At 44.3% G+C, this 19751-nt stretch overlaps 1 protein-coding gene across 7 annotated transcripts in view; it reads left to right on the top strand.

The window, feature by feature from the left end:
- Positions 1-8935: 8935 nt before the first annotated feature.
- Positions 8936-19751, top strand: part of Ddhd1 (DDHD domain containing 1) — a 65361-nt gene continuing 54545 nt past the window's right edge. For 3 of the 7 annotated variants that reach the window (XM_031362912.1, XM_031362913.1, XM_031362914.1), the window contains exon 1: positions 8936-9872. In XM_031362912.1, coding sequence (XP_031218772.1) covers positions 9092-9872 — 781 coding nt within the window. In that variant the 5' untranslated portion in view covers positions 8936-9091. The remainder of the gene's footprint in view (positions 9873-19751) is intronic. The other 4 variants (XM_031362919.1, XM_031362917.1, XM_031362920.1 and 1 more) reach the window with 2 other exon arrangements.

The following is a 19751-nucleotide window of genomic DNA, read 5'->3' as shown; positions in this document are numbered from 1 at the left end:
TTTTACAATGACCTACACCTACAAAAAGAAAGGTGTAGAAATACTCTTGAGTATGTATATATGTTATATATGTATGTATATAAATTTACATATATACTGTGCATTTGTCTTATTGTAAAAATAAAATCATACATCATTGTTTTACAGCTTGCCATTCTCAACTTTCTGGGCCAGTAAGTCTACCCTTTTTAACTGTTAATTTATGGATAGCTGTACAATGGGTTATTTACCTGTTCTTTTTTCATTCTTATGTCAAAATATTTGCTTTGATATATTGTATCTCACTACATTCTTTTTTAAAATAATTATTTATTTATTTTATGCATATAAGTACACTGTGGCTGTCTTCAGACACACCAGAAAAGGGAATTGGATCCCATTACAGATTGTTGTGAGCCACCATGTGGTTGCTGGGAATTGAACTCAGGACCTCTGGAAGAGTCCCAGACCACTGGAAGAGAAGTCAGTGCTCTTAACCATTTGCCAACTCTCCAGCCCCTTCTTACTACATTCTTACTACAGTATATATATATATTTTTAACTTCTTTCTGTTATGTTTTTGAAACAGAGACAAGCCATGTCAAATAATGTTGTCTAGTAACCTATGTCCACATTACTATGGTTTAGGAAGGTCTCTCTCCCCTCCCCAGTATTGGACAGAAAAACCCGATTACGCTGAGAAATTATAGATAAGACTGTACAAATCAAAGTATGTAAAATTTCAAAGAAAAAAGTAGCATTTCCCTCTGCAATGAATAATGCTTTATTTCCTTGTTAATACATTAAAAACTACCACCAGAAAACAATTATTTCATTTTATGGAGCTATGAATCATAATTATGAATTATGATTAATATGCTTAAAAACTCAGAGCCAAAGTGTAGCCGATGTCTATTTCTGAGTATATGGGGCTTCATTCAATATGTATGGTTTTTAACTTATTTTTCTAAACTTAATTTCTTTCTTTCTCAAAAATTCTTCAATGTTTTGCTTTAAGTATATGTTTGTAAATCATACTACCATCTGGATAAGCAAGATGAACAAACCACTGGGCAAGGTGGGTAAGCGGGTGGAAGGCACCTTTTATGAACTGTCCTGGCAAATGCTACCCTTGTTTTTGTATGGTTTGCTCCCTGTCATATAGTAAAGCCATACAAAATCTCCTTCCTACTTCTGCTCAGGGTTAGAATGTGGACTTCTCCATGTGCTCATGATATTGATGTTGTACCATTCTCATTTACATAGATAAAAGATTCCAAAGCAAAATACCCCCACCCCCAGGAACTATGACGTTTGACAAGGCAGTTTAAACATGAGTCCTTGCAAATGTACAACTACTACTTGTAATTGGTTGGACATGTCCCTTCCTTCTCCCACCCATCCCCCAAAAAATCATATCCACCTGGAAACTCAGCATGGTACTTTATTTGAAAACAATCTTGTAGATGTAATTGCCTAAGATGATGTCGTATTAGAAGTAGTCCTGAACCCAAAGACTGAGGCCCTTGTGAAAAGAGAGATTAAGTGAAGTGGCTCAGCAGCTAACAGTATTTGTTGCCAACCTTTGACCTGACTTCTATCCCCAGGACCCACATGGTGGGAGGAGCAAACCAACTCCCACAAGTTGCCCTGTAACCTCCACGTGTGCTGTAGTGCATCCATGCTCCACCCCCACATACACAGAAAATTTAAAAAAACAAACAAAAACTAAAAATTTTAATGAAGACAATAGACCATGTGAGAGCAGAGGCACAGCCTGAAGAAAGGCAGCTGTAAACCAAGCAATGCAAACTGCACTTGCAGTGTTTCAACCACCAGAAGCCAGACAAGTTTCTGTGAGAAACCAGCCCTGATGGAGCCTTCATTTGGGATTTCTAGCCCCTAGAACCATGAAGAAGTTGATGTTTCAAGCCATGCAGTTTGTAGAAATCTCTGATAGCAGCTCCCCAAATGGATAAGCTGTCCTCTACTCCGTTCTTCAGATTGTGTCAAGAAGATATGTGGTTTGTCACTCCCAACTTTACGCGACAGTTTCGATGAATCTTTTTTTTTTTCTCACTAAAACTCACCTTGAGGCTTTCTTCTTTAGTACAATACCTTGAGTCCTCAAAATGAGGAGATAAACGGTGGGACCTTTAAGAGGTCATCAGGTCAAAGAGGCTTCACTCCCAGGAAGCAACTGACTTAGATTCCAGCTTACCATTGACCCAGAGCAAGAAAGTGAGCACACCACCGCCTCTAGGCCTCTCCTAGACATGGTCCTTGCCTCCGGAAGCACGGCTTCCCTTCGCACAACCTCTGGACGGAACCGGAAGCCGGGCACCGGAAGCCGAGCACCGGAAGCCGAGCACCCCGGAAGCTGAGCACCGGAGCAATGGCTGGTACCATGCTGCTGGACTCTCCCTTTTTTTAGACATTTGAATCAAAATAAACTTCTTTCTTTGGAAATTATTCAGTCCTGGACACTATGTTCTACAAACAGAAAATGATGAAGATAGCTAAGTAGAGGCATGAATGAGCCTCTATAATTCTTAACCTAGGAGAGTAACACTCCTAATCCTTTGGAGAACTGTAAGCACCTGATGATTAAGAGTTAGTTTCACCTGCAAGTTCTAACCTTAAAAGATGATGACCCACTATGTTTCAAATGTGGGGCCACTATCTCCCATTTCCTATGTTTAAAATACAGGTTGTTGAATCTTTAAACTTTTAGAGAACTCTGCATTCCTGCCCACTCCCTCATCATATACCTTCTATAATTTATCTACTTGTGTCAATATAGTACTGTTCAGAAACCAGTAGGAGAGATATGGCTTTACAGGTTTGTAAGTCTAGACTATTTTGTTCAGGTTGCAGCCTTAAGATTTTAAATGTTGACATACAGATAAAACTTCCTCAAGCAGTAGCTGTAAAAACAGCAACTGTGTTCTGCAATGTAAAATCTCAGCAAATGACTCGGGTTGTCCCTTCTAGACATCCCATCAGAACATAGGATCCATTCAGTGTTTATTGAAAATCAGAATAAAATGCACAGTTGCAATCTCTCTCAGAACAACATGTCAATTTTTTTATCAGAGGCTCATGAGTCACATATTATATACTTTTAAAATCATTTACCTCTAGGGTGGGATAGGAAGAAAAAAAAACACACAGCATAACAGAAGCTATCAAAAACATCTGCATGGGGATGGAGAGATGGCTCAGCGGGTAAGAGCACTGACTGCTCTTCCAAAGGTCCTAAGTTCAAATCCCAGCAACCACATGGTGGCTCACAACCATCTGTAGTGAGATCTGACACCCTCTTCTGATGTGTCTGAAGACAGCTACAGTATACTTATGTATAACAATAAATAAATCTTTAAAAAAAATAACATCTGCAGTCTCACAGCTAAGGTCTAACGCATGTTTAATATTGAAAGAACAAGGCTTTGCCACACCTTCCTTTTCTGTATTAAAAAGGAGAGTCAACAAGTATTTTGTGGATAATTCATGCTATATATACATCAAATACTGTATTAATTTGTATTTCTGTGATATATACATATATATACATATATATAAATATGTTTAATACAACTGAAGTTTGTTTTGTTTTATGGTGTTTAAAGTATTTATGGTGTGGTTTATAGTTCTGAGGTTTATAGTCCCTTTAACAAATTTTGTGAATAAATGCATTTCAGAATTTCATATTATTTCAGTTATACATTATATATATAAACAGAAGCAGCAAATTTACAAGAATATTACACAAATATCTGTTGAATGACTAGATGGGAGGATGAATCACTTTATTCACTATATATTCCCATGTCTCTTCACCTGTAGTTTGGTTTTCTTTGTCAATCTGTGTTGGGAGAGAATGGCTCTGTGCAGTCCACATGGCTCTCTCTGTGCAGTGCCACACGGCTGTGTACAACACCGCACAGCTCTATGCACCACCACACGGCTCTGTACAGTACCACACACCCTCACCTCACAGCCATATTCCTCTTTGGAAATAAAAAGGTGCCACTATATTTGCTAGTTTTCAGTTTGAGCATTTTCAAAGATAATTGTATTTGTATTTATGTGTTTCTGTGTGAACATGCACACAGACGGCTGAAGAGGGCATTGGATCCCCTGGAACTAGAGTTACAGGTAGGTGTGACCCAGCCTGTGGGTGCTAGGAATCAAACTCCAGGCCTCTGAAAGAGCAGCAAGTGGTCTTCTTAAAGGCTGAGCCATCTCTCCATTTCCACCATTATGTTTTTATCGGAGAATACCTGGGCTTCGAGTGCTTCACTGTGGAGCAGTGGTTCTCAGCTTTCCTAGTGCCACGACCCTTTACTACAGTTCTTCATGTTGTGGTGAACCCCAACCATAACATTGTTTTCGTTGCCACTTCATAGCTGTAATTTTGCTGCTGTTATGCATTGTAATGTAAATGTCTGACATGTGACCCACCCCACCCCACAAGGAGTTGTGACCCGCAGGTTTAGAACCACTGCTGTAGATCCTAGCAGAAGGCTTAGGGGAACACCTGGTGTGTCTGTAACTTCTCTGTTTAAATCTAGAATGTGGTTGTATTTGGTCAGTGTCCTAAAATGCACCTCCACTTTAAAAAAAAAAAAAAAAAGAAAAATGCCGGTCCAAAAATCAAACAGTAAAGTTCAAATGTAGCCGGCTTATTGTAGAGCAGATTGCGCAGGCTTCATGCTAACTAAACACATGTCACATCCTATGTCTGGATGCAGCCATTTCAAGTGTGAGTGTAGCATATTAGCTCAAAATAAGTGATATGACATCAGGCTATTTTCACATTTTCTACAGGTGAAAGCAGATGAAAATGAAAAGGAGAAGCAAGGTTGACAAGAAGTGGAGCCACGTCACTTCTGAGAGGCAGAGAAAGGAAGGCCGTCTTTCTTGCCAGATAACCCCAGCCAGGAGTATCATGGGAAGGGAGGTGGTAGGATGCACTGTTGGCACTGGGCTGTAGGAAAAGGCCAGTTGTTCTCTCCCCTACTGAGGCTCCCTCCGGCTTGGTTTTAAAACCACCTGGCTCTGACAGACTCACAAATGCCAGACATTTGAATCAGTCATGCCCGATTTCCTTATGTGAAAGAGGCCTGGTTGGGTAATTATTAAAATGCAATAGGATGTGTTGAGAAAGAGCTGTATCCATTAGCATATCCGTGATGTGCGGGACTGAAGGTCTACTCGACTCCTGTTCTTTCTAGTGAGGAATGGAAGGCATGCATGCCAGACCCATTATCCACCTGAGAGGAAACTATCTGAAAGAAATTCGATAGGAAACAAGAAGATTCCAGCAGGAAGCCTTAGATAAAGAACGGCCTTTTAAAGCAGAACAGAGAGTTGAGAAGAGCAGCTTCAAAACCTTTGCCTTGCTGTGGCCAGAGAATAAAAAGGAAGTAAACGCAGGCAGTCACATGCAACCTGCTATCTTCAAATGTCTTCTGCTCACTGTCAGCCTCTCCCCCAGTGCAAGATGTCCTTGGTCTAAGAGGAAGCAGCAGGCTCAATTCCCACAAATATCCAGAGACATCTCCTCTCACTGCTGCACACTGGGGTCAGGAGGGAGCAGCAAACACCTTTTTCTTGCCACTTGGATGATACTGAGAAACCAACATCTATTTCAAGAAAAATTATGCTACCGAGCTGGGTGGCCTGCATTAGCACACAAACGATCAAAACATTCATACAGTACAAGGTAAAGTGTCATTTGTAAAACAGAAAATGATGGGTATGACAGCCTTTAATCCTAGCATTTGGGAGTCAGAGGCAGGCAGATCTTTGAGTTTGAGGCCAGCCTGGTTTACAAATTGACTTCCAGGACAGCCAGGGCTACGAAGAGAAACTCCCATCTCGAAAACAGAACAACAAAGCAGACAACTCAAAAGAAAAGAACAATGATGTTCTTTGATAGAAATGATGTCATCCTTAAGAGTTAAAACTGCTAAAAAGGGGCTGGAGAGTTGGCTCAAAGGTTAAGAGCACTGACTGCTCTTCTAGAGGTCCTGAGTTCAAATCCCAGCAACCACATGGTGGCTCACAACCATCCGTAACGAGATCTGACGCCCTCTTCTGGAGTATCTGAAGACAGCTACAGCTTACATATAATAAATAAATAAATAAATAAATAGATAAATAAATAAATAAATCTTGGGGCAGAGTGAGCAGGGACGGAGTGAGTGGGGCCGGAGAGAGCAACCATCTGTAATGAGATCTGACGCCCTCTCCTGGAGTGTCTGAAGACAGATACAGTGTACTTAAATATAATAAATATATACATCTTTAAAAGAAACTGCCCCACCCAAAGCAAACAAACAAAACAAAACAAAACCACAACTGAATATTAGCATGGAAATACTTTGGCTACGTCCTGCCAAGAAATGAGAAGACATTTTAAATGTCTTGATTAAAAAGGAAGGAAGGAAGGGAGGGAGGGAGGGAGGAAAGAAGGAAGGAAGGAAGAAAGGAAGGAAAGAAAGAAAAGGAAAGGACATGGCTGCTCTTAGGTATGGTGGAGGAGGAAGTTTATTATAGATATGTGGGAGAACATGTCTATAGCTATGCTCACCCACATATCTACAAGACAAGGCATCTGGGAGAGTCGAGAGTACATATGACCAGACTGAGCTGGCTGTGTGGGGAGAGAGAAGAACCCGGTGCTATAGCTAAGAGGTCAAAAGTACAAAAGGGGCAAACGTACAAAAATACAAAATGGCTGGATTATATAGGGAAGAGGTACCTGGGAAAGGGCAGCCTGACACTTGGGCTGGAGAGTTCTGGGGTAGAAGACAGGGTATGTCAGCCATATCCTGTAACAGGTAGGAACTAAGGGATACTGGGAGAACCTGGAGGTCAGGTCTGCTTTGATATTAAATAGGCATCTCAGCCATTTGTCCCAGAATTTGAGACTTAATACTGATATCTACTAGTTTTAATTACACTTTAATATAGCATCTGTGTTTACTTATCAAGATCCACTCCTAAGCTATAGATTCCTGGTTCTCTTTGGCATCAGAAGCTATACAGAAGTGTCTGTACATGGGTAACATGTACATCAGAACAGTGAGGATCAATGCCTTCATGAATATAAAACAATTCAAAGTTCATACTCAGTTTCTTACTCGGCATACTATTAGTAGAAACACTGGGAAAGAATTTGAGATGCAGAAACTCAGAGGGTAGTATGGATGCTTTGTTATTGGGGCTGTAATATACAAATGGACAGACTGCTCACTGGGCAAGACTATCCAGCCAATCCAGTCATTATGGTAGAAAATACAGCCTATATTCCTCTATTTACCATGAGTTGCAACAGTATCATCTGCCCGTAGAAAGCAGATCCCTACAAGATCACAGTGCACAACAGAGATAACCCTGAAGGATGACTTTGAAGGATCTCTGACAGGTTACATCCTAAGAGCAAGACAACTTGCCCTACTGACCTGATTTTACAAAGTAAACATTAACAGTGAAGGCTGTCTATTCTTGAGCTAAGAGCAAGATTGGAGATTGTTTTCCGGCGATTCTCAAGATAGGATGGGCTTATAAAATAAAAACTTTTCAATTAAAGGAATTGTCTGAGGTGACAGAGAGCCTCAGCTATAAAACAGGATTTCTATGAGGTTACAGCTAACCTTGACCAACCTCATCAGTCAGCCACAATCCAAATAATCTCAGCTGGACCATCCCCCAAGATGAACTGCCTTGTCATAAAACAGATAATTTCAGGAAAGATACACCACAGATCAACACATAGCCCTATGGCTGCAAGAATTTCATTTCCAAGCCTCCCTCTTGCCTCTATAAAGGGCCCCAGCTAGCTTACTCCCTTCCAAGACACCCATTTCCCTCAGGAGAGTCTCTCTCCTCTGTTTGAAATAAACTGTTCCATCTGTTGAGGTCAGACTCTGGTCTCTGTCTTCTGTCTCTTTACGCTGTCTTGGAAGTCTTACATAGCGGAGTCTGTGTTTCCCTGAAACCAGGAAGTGAGTTACAGAATCAGAGGTACATTAAAAACAAAAACCAAACCAAACGGGAAGGCTTAAAGGCCATAGAATCACTGCTGGGCATTACTACAGACCATCAGGCACAATGATCTCCTAATTATAACAAGGAATAAGACAAATAGATCAAGGAGATTAAGTAACTTGCCTGGAGGTGGCAAAGCTGAGTCTAGAACCTATTTTTTCTTCTTCTTCTTTCTTTCAGTCTATCACACCTATCTATCACACCAGGCTGGCAAGACCAGTTAGTTATTAACCAAGGTATATCGAATGTGCACAGACTGTGTGGGAAAAGACTAAGACATAGGGACTTGGTTCCCATCCAAGGCCTTACTGCAGTACAGAAAGAACAGGAAGCATACGGACAAGAGGGCAAGCAATGTTAAGAGCTGGCACAGTGACGCTAGGACTCCTCTTTTGTAAGTGGGAGTAGCATTGCCCAGGTGAGCAGCAGGCATAGAGGTGGAGTGCCTTCTTTATGAATGGGCTGAAGGTTGGGAAAGGGCCAGACCAGGTGACCAAGCCGGTCTTTCGGATGCTAGAAGCAGGCATAAAGCCAGGACCGTGAGCTAGCAACTTCCAGGACCCCTCTGGGCATACAGCTGAATCAGCCACTGGAATCATGACCCGAAAGTATAAAGATGAGTGGGCGAGAGCCTCAATGCAGCTGGCATCCAGGGGCGTGGAAGCAAAGGGGCGGAGCCACTGCGTGGAAAGTCGTGAGGCAGCGGCTCCACTGACGCCAAGACCGCCACGACCCGCTCTGAACCCCGCTCGCAGGCGCCGAAGACTACGCACTGCCCAGCGCCCAAGGGGTAGCTACAGCAGCGGCTTCGGGCCTTCCGGGAAGGCGCACGCGCAGCTCGGGGGCGGGGCCTCTCCCGGGCCCCGCCCACCCAGGGGTGCGTAACAATGGGGCGGGCCCCGGAACGGCGCTGCGGCGGCCGGGGGCCGGCGGGGAGGCGGAGTCGCCTCGGCCGCAGCTGCTGCTGCTGCCCTGCTCGGGATTTGAAAGATTATAAAGTCCGGGCCGAGAGGGCGGCGGCGTCGGATGCGCGTGTGGCGGAAGCGCCGGCGGCATGAACTACCCGGGCCGCGGCGCCCCACGGAGCCCCGAGCGTAACGGCCGCGGCGGCGGTGCCTGGGAGCTGGGCTCGGACGCGGCGGCGGGCGTGTTCGGCGGCGGCGGCTGCTGCTTCGAGCCCCAGCCGGGCGACGGCGTGCCGCTGTCGCTGCTGCGCGCGGAGCCGCTGCACCTGGCACCGGGCGCCGACGACCTGAGCCACCTGGCTCTGGACTCGTGCCTCAGCGACGAGACCTACGACTTCAGCTCGGCCGAGTCGGGCTCGTCGCTGCGCTACTACAGCGAGGGCGAGAGCGCGGGCGGCGGCAGTTCTTCTTCGCCCCCGCCGCTGCTGGTCGCCCCGAACCCGGGGGGCGGCGGGGCGGCGGGAGGGGGCCCCGGGGACAGGAAGCGCGCCCGGCCGGGCGGCTGCCGCTACGAGGTGGTGACGGAGCTGGGCCCGGAGGAGGTGCGCTGGTTCTACAAGGAAGACAAGAAGACCTGGAAGCCCTTCATCGGCTACGACTCTCTGCGCATCGAGCTCGCCTTTCGGACCCTGCTGCAGACCACGGGCGCCCAGGCCCGGGCGGCGGGCCGCGATGGAGAACGGGTGTGCGGCCCAACCTCCAGCTTCGGGGAGGAAGACGATGAGGACCGCGCCTGCGGCTTCTGCCCGCGCGCGGCGGGGCCTGAGCCAGAGATGGAGGAGCTGGTGACCATCGAGCCGGTGTGCGTGCGCGGCGGCCTCTACGAGGTGGATGTCACTCAAGGAGAGTGCTACCCGGTGTACTGGAACCGTAAGTGGCTGGCCGGGGGCGGGCCGGGCTCGGCGCGCGCTGGACCGGGTTTGGGGTTCGGTTGCCCCGGGATGCCTGACCTCGGGTTAGGATGCAGGTTGCGCGGGATGCCTCGGCAGGTGAAGGGTAAAAGAGCAGATGGGAGCGCCCAAGCTGCTAGCGGGGGGTCAGGAGGGGAGGATTCCGCCGAGGATTGCACCTCCTGGGTGAGTAGAGAGCTGCTGCCATCCATTCCCTGGAGGGTATCCAGGAGCGGATGCCCAATCCGGTAGCTTTAGTTCCTTGACCCTACGATGGGCTTTGTCCACCTGGATATCTGATTCGGTCTCACATCTCCTGAAGCTCCCGTGATTTAAACAACAAGCCCTGGAGTGAGTGGAAATGCTTGAGAGTGTCCTTATGAGAATCAACAGTTCAGTTAGAGACCCGGGAAGAGAAAAGCCCTGGCGGGAAAGGAGAGCTACAGTGTGTTATTATCAGTGGATGTGTTGGGCCGAAAAGGAAAGAACTGCAGGAAATGGCTCTGGGAGGTGGGTCCGTGCCCTGTGTGTAGAATGCTCGTGTATCTCTTGGATCCTGTTTACATATTTTTACTTTTGATTCTTAACCTAGAAAAATTGCATGACCTAGGTTTTCTCATCTGTTAAATGGGACTATTGTAAAGCTCTGATGCTTTAGGCAACGCGGGTAGGTTTAAAATCAGAAAAAGGAGAAAGGTAATACATAAATAATCTGGCGCAGCATGCAGGATTTTTTAATATATATGATATGTAGTAACAGAAGCTATTGGCCATCAATAATTTGTACCATACAGTATTAACTTTATGGACTTCAGTGTCCTTACTCAAAAAAATGTCTTTCCTGATCTTTAGGCCCTCTATACATCTTATATTATTCTGATCTATATTAATTGTGTGTATTGAAGGCTTAGCTTTCTTTCGGTTTATTTAGTGGCTTCTGGGCAGAGTCCACCACTTTTTATCTTTGTACTCATAAAGCCTAGCACAGTAGGTATTCAATGACTTGGTATTGAATTGCATCAGAGATCCTGATAATGGTAAAGCATGCATATGTTGAGTGTAACTAAGAAGGCAAATTCAACACATGCCAAGTCAGGTAAGGTAGCATAGCAGGATATTTCTTGGTACCCTTAATGACAATAAAGGCATCTGTTACTCTTTTTAAAGATGAGACTCATGTGGACTCTGTTGGGTCACCTCTTGATTATAAGCTCACTGAGGACAAGGCGCCCTTCATCCCTTCATCATTTGCGTAATTTACTTAGTAGTTGTAAGTGCTAGCACAGTACTTCTGTGCACATTGTTAGGAAACCCGTGTCTTTCAGAGGCTTCCCATCTCATTTCTTTTTAAATGATCCCATACATCAACATGGGTCTTTCCTGAAGATAGAAATACAAAACTTAGTGGACCCAGAAAGAAGGGTGAGAGGGTCCGGAGAGATGGCTCAGCAGGTAAGAGCAGTGAGGGCTCTTTGAGAGGAGCCAGATTCAAATTCCAGCCCCCACACCCCACATGGCAGCTCACCTCTGACAGTAACACCATGATCTGACACCCTCACACAGACATGCATGCAGACAAAACACCAAAGCACATAAAGTAAAAACAACAAATATAAAAGGGGGCGAGGGAGTGAGAACGCAGAGCCCCCTGGAAAGGGGAACTAGAGAGTAAAGCTGTCGCTCCCATAGCTTAGACCAGGAGTGCTCAGGCTCTACTTACAAGTTTAACTCCTTACTGTTCACAAATGGTCTGTTGACTCTCAGTGTATGAGGAAGTCGCCTCAGTGCTATTAATGAACTTGACCAAGGTCACTCAGCTAGAAAGTGATGCAGTAAGCAGCAATTCAGTGAGGGAACACAGTGCCATATTTCACCCATCCAGAGGGAAGCATAAGCTACCAGGGATGGAAGACTGAGTCTGGAGGAGTCAGAGGAAGCAAGGGGGTTAGAGAAAGGGGTTCCTCTCAGTTGAGGCCAGCATATCCAAGGACACAGAGGCATGAAACTGCAGAGCAGTTGAAGGAATGAAGGCTGCACCTCTAGGGCCCAGGAATCCAGTGGGAGTTTGGATCTAAGCACCCCAGCAGTGTGGGTGGGTGAGGGCTGACGAGTGGCACTCTGTCAAGAACTAGCTGGATGTGCAGCACTGGGTTTGGACTTCATCCTTTGAGTCGCAGCCAGCCAAAGGTTCTTTATTAGCTGTGATTGGTGTCTGTGCACTGTTGGGCTGGATATGACAAAACAGAATATCATATAAGTCAGTGATGGTGACAAAATAAACCTGAAGGCCTTGTGGACCTAGGCCTCACCATTGTTCCTTCCAGAAGCAATTGGTATAAGGCCAGTTGCACATAACAGTTTTGTTTTCATTTTAGTATTTTCTGACCAGCTCTTTACAATTTACAACCCTGTGGGTGTTCAAGGGCACTTTATAATCTAGTGATTCTCAGCCTTCCAAATGCTGCTTTAATAGATTTCTTCATGTTGTGATGACCCTCAGTCATAAAGTTATGAGTTTTTGTCATTGCTACCTCATAACTAATTTTGCTACGGCTATGAATCATAATGTAAATATCTGACATTTCTGTTAGTTTTAGGCCACCCCTATGAAAGGGTTCTTTGATTCCCCAAAGTGGTCACAACCCACAGGTAAAGAACCACTCATGGAGCCTGCAAATACAATAGCAGTTTTTCAGAGATCCTATTAAGTTTCTATGTCCTGTGTAACTTTAGTTGAATTGGTTTCAGTGTATTTCATACACTTTCATACCTTTTGAGGGGAAGAACATTCCCAATATGGTGGTTTCAGCCTTGCCCCAATCACAGAGCCTAACAGTACTGTATAGTTTTTGTTTTTTACCTTTCCCATTGTATTTCCCCTTTTTACCCTTTGGAAAACTCTGAATGGTGGGTAATGAAAGGTTTTTTAAAGAAAAAGAAAAAAATCAATAAGGATCTCCTTAGAATAGTACTAGATGTCTGTCTGTTGGCCATTTAGGTTTTGTGGCCTGATTTAATCCACTGTTTCATGGCATTATGGAGAATGAGCTAGCTCTGTCCAATGTAAAGGAAAGGTGTTAATTTACCATTTTTTCTGAACTTTATCCACAGACAGTATTTTAACCACTGGGGCATCTGTCAATCAGATGGGGAATACCATTTGTCTTCTACAGATAGGAAGTTCATACAGATGAAAAAAATAGCTGGAGGGCATTTAATATCATCTACTCAGATGCTTTTATGGCTGCGCGTGGACATTGTAGATAAAAGCTGATCATTGCTGAACACTGGCTAGTGACCGCCCTTCTTCCCACTGTCACTTCTAAGCTGCTCGTTTTGAGAATTATCTGTGACATGGTAGAGTGGTACTTGCATACACAGGACTAGGTAGGTATCTCCTAGCTGTATATGGATCTCAAAAAGCTATGTACCTAACAAAGATTAAAACTTGTATGCTCCAAGTACATTGCTGGCCTTGTCCTCATCAGAGGGGACAAAATAATCAGTAAAGAATATTGGCAAGAAAGTGGCCAAAGAATTTAGTCACACACTGATTGGAAGACGTCTGGAACTAGAGATGTTTCATGTGCTTAAAATAGTGTCTCTGCTGTAACGTGGCATTGCTGTGTACAGTATGCACTGGAGAGTCTATAATTTTTATTCAGTGAACAAATTATTTAATTGATCATATTTTTTTTCTGTGAATGTGTAGTTTCCAGAAGCAGTCAGCTCCTAGCAACAGGTTTCTACTCCCACCTCTGGTTCTAGTCACATTGTTATAGTTTTCATTTCTGCTGTCAAGTACTTCAAAAATTAGTCTGTTAAATGGATGTTAAATTTTAAAAATCCTGTTTTTTCCTCAAATATATGTTTATTAGTTTAGCATAAATATAACAGATTCAAGAGTAAAGCATAATCTTCTGTGTGGCATGGAGTGTCGTGAGAGACTGACAGAGTCAAGGGGCTTTTAGCACTCTTTCGATTGTAAGGGGCTAAGAGACCCCTTACAATATGAGTATCAATTATCAATGTTAATAATTATTATATTCATACTAATATGCCTAATCCTGCGACAGTGCTGAAGAATTTCTCCAATGGTCCCGATTAGAAAGCATCCATGGACACACATTTACAGATCCTGGTTTGTCTTGCAACTTACAGACCCATTCCAGGTCTACTTTGGGATGCTTTGTCAGTGACCCACTGAAGCAGCACAGGGTGTTACTGGCTGCTGCCATATACAGAGGGCAGGATCTGCCGCTCTCTGATCACGGCCCATTCAAGACGTCTGTTAATCTTTGCTGTTAGTTAAAAAACGAGGCTTGTCATATCGTTTATTGGGTTTGCCTTGTTTCTGTGTGGCATGAATGTTTATGCTTGTTATGCAAGTGCTTTATGTAAATGTTGAGGCTGAATCTCTCTCTCTGCCAAGCTCACCCTCTTTCTTCATGTACTGTTTTATTATTATAAAAGACACTTTGTGCTCTTTTCTCTTGTAGAATTTATTTCCTGGATCTTTTATTTCTCCATCAATGCCTGTGTTTTGTGTTTGGTTGAGGTCTTTTATGTCTGGAACCCTACAGCTGATCCCTTTTTGTAGAGAACAAGAAAAGACTGGATATGCTGCTGGCCAAGGTATCCTCAGAAAGTGATAGACACTAAGAAGAGGGCCTGAGGGAGGGAAGCAGGGGCTTCACAAGAATCCTAACATGGAGATTGCTGGCCAGAGACCTGGAAAGTAGTGCAAACAGCCTGGGTAATTGGGCAATCAGATCTAAGACCTTCATCTTTCCAGAGCAGGATAAAACATAAACATATCATCAGGAAGACCAATGGATTAAAGGTGCAGTCAGACTGTCCTGGTTTGTTTATTTATGTGGTTTTTACTGTGGTATATTCCTAAAATTTCTGTGAAAGATAGAAAAATATGGGGCTGGAGAGATGGCTCAGTGGTTAGGAGCACTGGCTGATCTTCTAGAGGATCCAGGTTCAATTCCCAGGACCCACATGGCAGCTCACAACTGCTTGTAACTCCAGTTTTAGAGGATCCGACACTCTCACACTGACATACTGACACACATGTAGGCAAAACACCAATGAACATGAAATGAAAATAAATTTTTAAAAAACTAAAAAAGAGCCGGGCAGTGGTGGCACACTCTTTTAATCCCAACACTTGGGAGGCAGAGGCAGGCAGATTTCTAAGTTCGAGGCCACCCTGGTCTACAGAGTGAGTTCCAGGACAGCCAGGGCTCATGGTCCAGGCCTAAGGACTAGGTAAACTCTGCTTAAAAAAAGGGGGGGGCTGAATTTTCTGTTTCTGAACCCTGTGCCATGGGGTGAACTACTATTGACTTCCACCAGTGCAGTAACAACAGAGTTGCGGAGGCTCAGCCTCAGGATGGAAGTAATTAGATGAGTGTCACCCTTGTGTTTTACTGTTACAGGGGGCCAACTTTCACTTTGTATTTTACTGACAGAATCCATTATTCCCATAGAATTGCTTTTGGCTAGGCCCAGGGTTCACCTTCCTCCTCCTTCAGGAAAACCTGCATATTTGTGTATTTGTGTGTGCATGTATGTGTATAGGGCAGCTATTCATGTTATCTTCCTGAGTTGCTCAACACCTAATTTTTTACATAATATATTTATTCTGTGAGGATTTTATGCATAAATACAATACATTTTGATCATATCATCTACTCTGCCTCCAGTGCCTTCCAGATATGTCCTTCTAACCTCAGGTCCTTTATGATCTGTTAAATCCAGTTAGTGTTGCCCATAGTGCATGGGTTAGCCCTCCACTGGTGCACTGTCAACCTACTAGTGCCCATACCATTGAAGAATGATGACACTCTTCCCTGACATCCATCTGTTTTCTCCTTTGCTTTCTGAGACAGTTTCTCACTTATCCTAAATTTGCCATCTAGATTAGCTGGACAGTGAGCCACGGGCATCCTCCTTTCTCTGCCTCCCCAGGGCTGCAATTACAGGCAGATGCCACTGTCTTTCACTTTATGTATGGGTTCAGGGGTCCTTGTGTTTACACTCAGGCAAATCATTTCCTATACCCCCAAAACCATCATTTCTATATCAAGTATATTTAACCTTCCTCCAGGTTTGTTTATGATTTAGAAAACAAAGCCTTTGCTTTGAATTCAAAAGACAATCCTCAGAAAGAGTACTTCAAAGTAAACCAGTGTGGGCACCACTCGGACTAAAGATAGTACGCGTGGCTGCCCAAGCATGTTTAAGAGCACCTACTGGACACCTGGACAGCTTGACTATCACAGCTGAAATAAGCCTTTGTTGTATACTTATCCTCAAGTAAGACAAATGTAATGTTCCTATATTACTGAACAGGGGCTGAAGATGGCTCAGCAGCAAAAAGCATTAACTGCTTTTGCAAAGGGCCAGGTTAAATTCCCGTCACACACATGGCAGCTCACAACCATCTGTAATGAGATCTGACTCCCTCTTCTGGAGTGTCGAAAGACAGCTACAATGTACTTACATATAATAAACAAACAAACAAACAAACAAACTCAACCAAAAAAAAACCACCACCAACAACAAAACACCTATCAAAATTAACCGCTGGGCGGTGGTGGCGCATGCCTTTAATCCCAGCACTTGGGAGGCAGAGGCAGGTGGATTTCTGAGTTCGAGGCCAGTCTGGTCTACAGAGTGAGTTCCAGGACAGCCAGGGCTATACAGAGAAACCCTGTCTCAAAACAAACAAACAAACAAAAAGATTAACACAAGTTACTTATGCTTTTCTCTTTGCCTTTCATTGGGAAAGAAATTGAGATATACTGCTGTTGTTGCTTGATGATACTGGGAATTGAACCCAGGGTCATTCATGCTTGGTAAGCGCCCTGTTACTGAGCTTTAGATATCTTTTTGAATATGTTTGCAGGTGTGTGTGTTTGCTCATTTATTCATATGTGTGTATGCATGTATGTGTTCATACGTCTGGAAACTAGAGGATGTCTAGTCTAGTGTTATTTGTCAAGCACTGTACACCTTGGTTTTTGAGACAGGATCTCTCACTGGGACATGGAGCAGAGCTGGATGACTAAGTGAGCCCCAGGGATCTACCTGACTCCACACAAAGATACATGAAAAATAAGTAGTGAGCTGCATCGTCTAGTACACTTTTCTGTGTAACTCTGCCTTGTGTGCAGTGAGTGAGTGCCTAGCACTGTAATGCAGGATGGACTTGCTTGGAATCCTGATTACCTGATTGCATTCTGTCTGAAAGACCTGCCTATCCAAGAAGATGACCGCTCACACAGCAGTGGGCTTGTTTAAAGCTTTGGTTTTCACATCCCCTTTCATCACATGGCAGCCCCACAGTTTCATCCTCGCCACCTCCACCTCAGTTCCCACTGCCTGTTCTAGACAAAAGCTGCATTGTCTAGCTCTTAAAATTAAGACTGAAGAGCCACTGGAGCCAGCTGTGCCATGTGCTTGTCTGTGTGACTGTAGATGACTTGGATTATCTGTCTTTGTTTCCCCCATGGAGTGTGGACAGTGTTGTCTGCCTCTTAGTAATACAGTGGATGTGTAAAAATTCCCGTCTTGCTGCCATTCTCTTTCTGAGTTTGCACACTGCTTGATATTCTTGGCTCTCTTGATTTAGAGTCTTTTTCCTAGTGTGACATTTTCTTGGCCTGATGTTTTGATAATCACCTCTCAAGTAGGCAGAGCCCTAGTGTCCCAGTAATTGTTGTCTGACCCTGAAAGAAGCTGTGGTTTCCAAGTGATCTCTCAGACCCCTGAAAAGGGTGAGCTGTCTTGAGTGTCAACATCCCAGTCCATCTCCCCCTCTCTCCCCCCAACCCCCGCACCTGCATCAGCACCCCTCTCCAATCCCTCTTGGACCTCAGAGAAGTGCCTCAACTGGTCTCCCGCAGTCTGCCGGCTTGGGGGGTGGGTGCTTGGGGGGTGGGTGCGGTGTTGGGGCAGGGTAGGTCTTTCCCATAAAAGCACTCTAAAACCCTGAGCATCTGCTTCTGAGAGACTTGACTCTACCCCCAAAACTCATTCAGGTCCTCTCCACCACCTTCTGGGATACAGTAGAAAACTGTCTTTTAGACTACTCAGTTTTCAGTTGAGGTGGAGCCAGGAGTGCCCCTGGTTTTTTTTTCCATGTTAACAAAATAAATGGCTCATAACCATCCCTTTTACAGTGGAGACCTCAGCCTGGAAACTTCCCAGGATTCCTTTAGTTGACCTCTAGCTGAGCCAGCAGGTACTGACAGCAGCAACTAACATCGGGTTCTGGCATCTAGTAAACTAACTTGAAATAACCTTGAATTTACCCTTAACCAAAGGATATGAGACAGCCACCTCTTTCCAGCATTGGCAGTAAACGCTGGGCAGGCCTAGAGAACAAATCTTTGTTGTTAGATTTCTTTAGTTAAATCGTTGATTTACTGTAGTTACATGGCTTTGAACAAGTTATGACCGGTGGCCTAGTTTCTTTTTTGTAAATGGGGATCATTCCTGTGTCAAAAAGATTCAGTTGAAACATAAGTAGAGTTCTTGCATGGCTGAGTGAGTGGTGATTGCTCCAGCTAAGGCAGACTAGTGTCATTTTTTTTTTTAACCTGAAATCCTTGTCTCCTAGAAATTAAAAGTGATGGGAAAGGCCTGGTTTTTTTGTGGAAAAGAGGTGTGGGAAGCTGTAACTCCACAAACGTTAACTCCACAAACATCCTTTGGCTTACACTTGACACTCACACATTTGTAGACACGCAGTATGAATATATCTTCACGTACCTGTCTTGAACTCGTCATCACCAGAAAGTTCAAGGAGTCACACTGAAGCTCAGTATCAAGGGCTCTTCTGTAGCCAGGAGAGATGAAGACCTGAGTCTGCACTGCCCGTGCGGGGTCTGTCTCCGGAATCTTGTGTTAGACTAGTAGCTTGTAAAGCTCATGGAGCCTAGCGATTGCGAAGACTGTTAAAGACAAGATTCAAATCGCATCCCTTGGGCTCTGAGGGAGGGCCTCAGAGACTTACTCTTCAGTAAGATTCCTGAACTGATACCATGCAGGAGTGTTTTCAACATGTGGGTGGCTGTACTTCTCAGATGCCTCACCTCTGGCTTCTTCACATATACTCAGAATTAGTTCAGTTAGTTCAATTAGTCATAGGTTGCATTTCCAAAGGTTCAAGCCTATAGCTTGGTTCAAACCTATATTATTTCTTGGATGAGAGGAGGAAGGACCCACAGTTGCATAGACGGTATCCGTGCTTCATTTAACCTTTTACTCTCCAACTCCATCCTTCCGAGTATAGAGACCCATGACCATAAAACTCTATGCGGCTTGGGCAGAATTGCACACCCTTGACGGGAAAGTGTAGGTGGGAATGGCTCTCTCTATGAGGGGAAGTCAACAGGCCCACCTTGAGAGTCTTCTGTAAGCAGGCATAGTTGCTGTGACGGAGATGGTGGTGGCTGCAGTGCCTGGGGCACACCATTCTGGAACACTGTGTCACTCTGGTGTTGATTTGTATGGTTTCTGATAAGAAGCTTGCATTGTTAGCTTAGTGTTGGTCATCAGTAAATCATCTTTCATTCTCCTGCTCCTCCCCCTCCCAGTGTTGGCTTTCAACAACTCGATTATATTGTACCTTGGTTTTCTTCATATTACATTCACTTTACATATTAGATTTACATAGGATTTGTTGAGATTTTGGTAATTGGGCATATGGTTTTAATCAAATTAGTGAAACATTTGGGGTTTTTTTTTTTCAAATTATGATTGTAATTATTCTCTTCACAGCTTGACTTGGAATCTACTCTGTTTCATGGGCCACCACAACTCTGCATTGATTTTCTTCACC

The sequence above is a fragment of the Mastomys coucha genome, unplaced genomic scaffold, assembly GCF_008632895.1.
Source record: "Mastomys coucha isolate ucsf_1 unplaced genomic scaffold, UCSF_Mcou_1 pScaffold9, whole genome shotgun sequence".
Lineage (NCBI taxonomy): Eukaryota > Metazoa > Chordata > Mammalia > Rodentia > Muridae > Mastomys > Mastomys coucha.
Note: the sequence above shows the minus strand (reverse complement) of the source record. Positions and strands in the feature narration are given on the sequence as shown.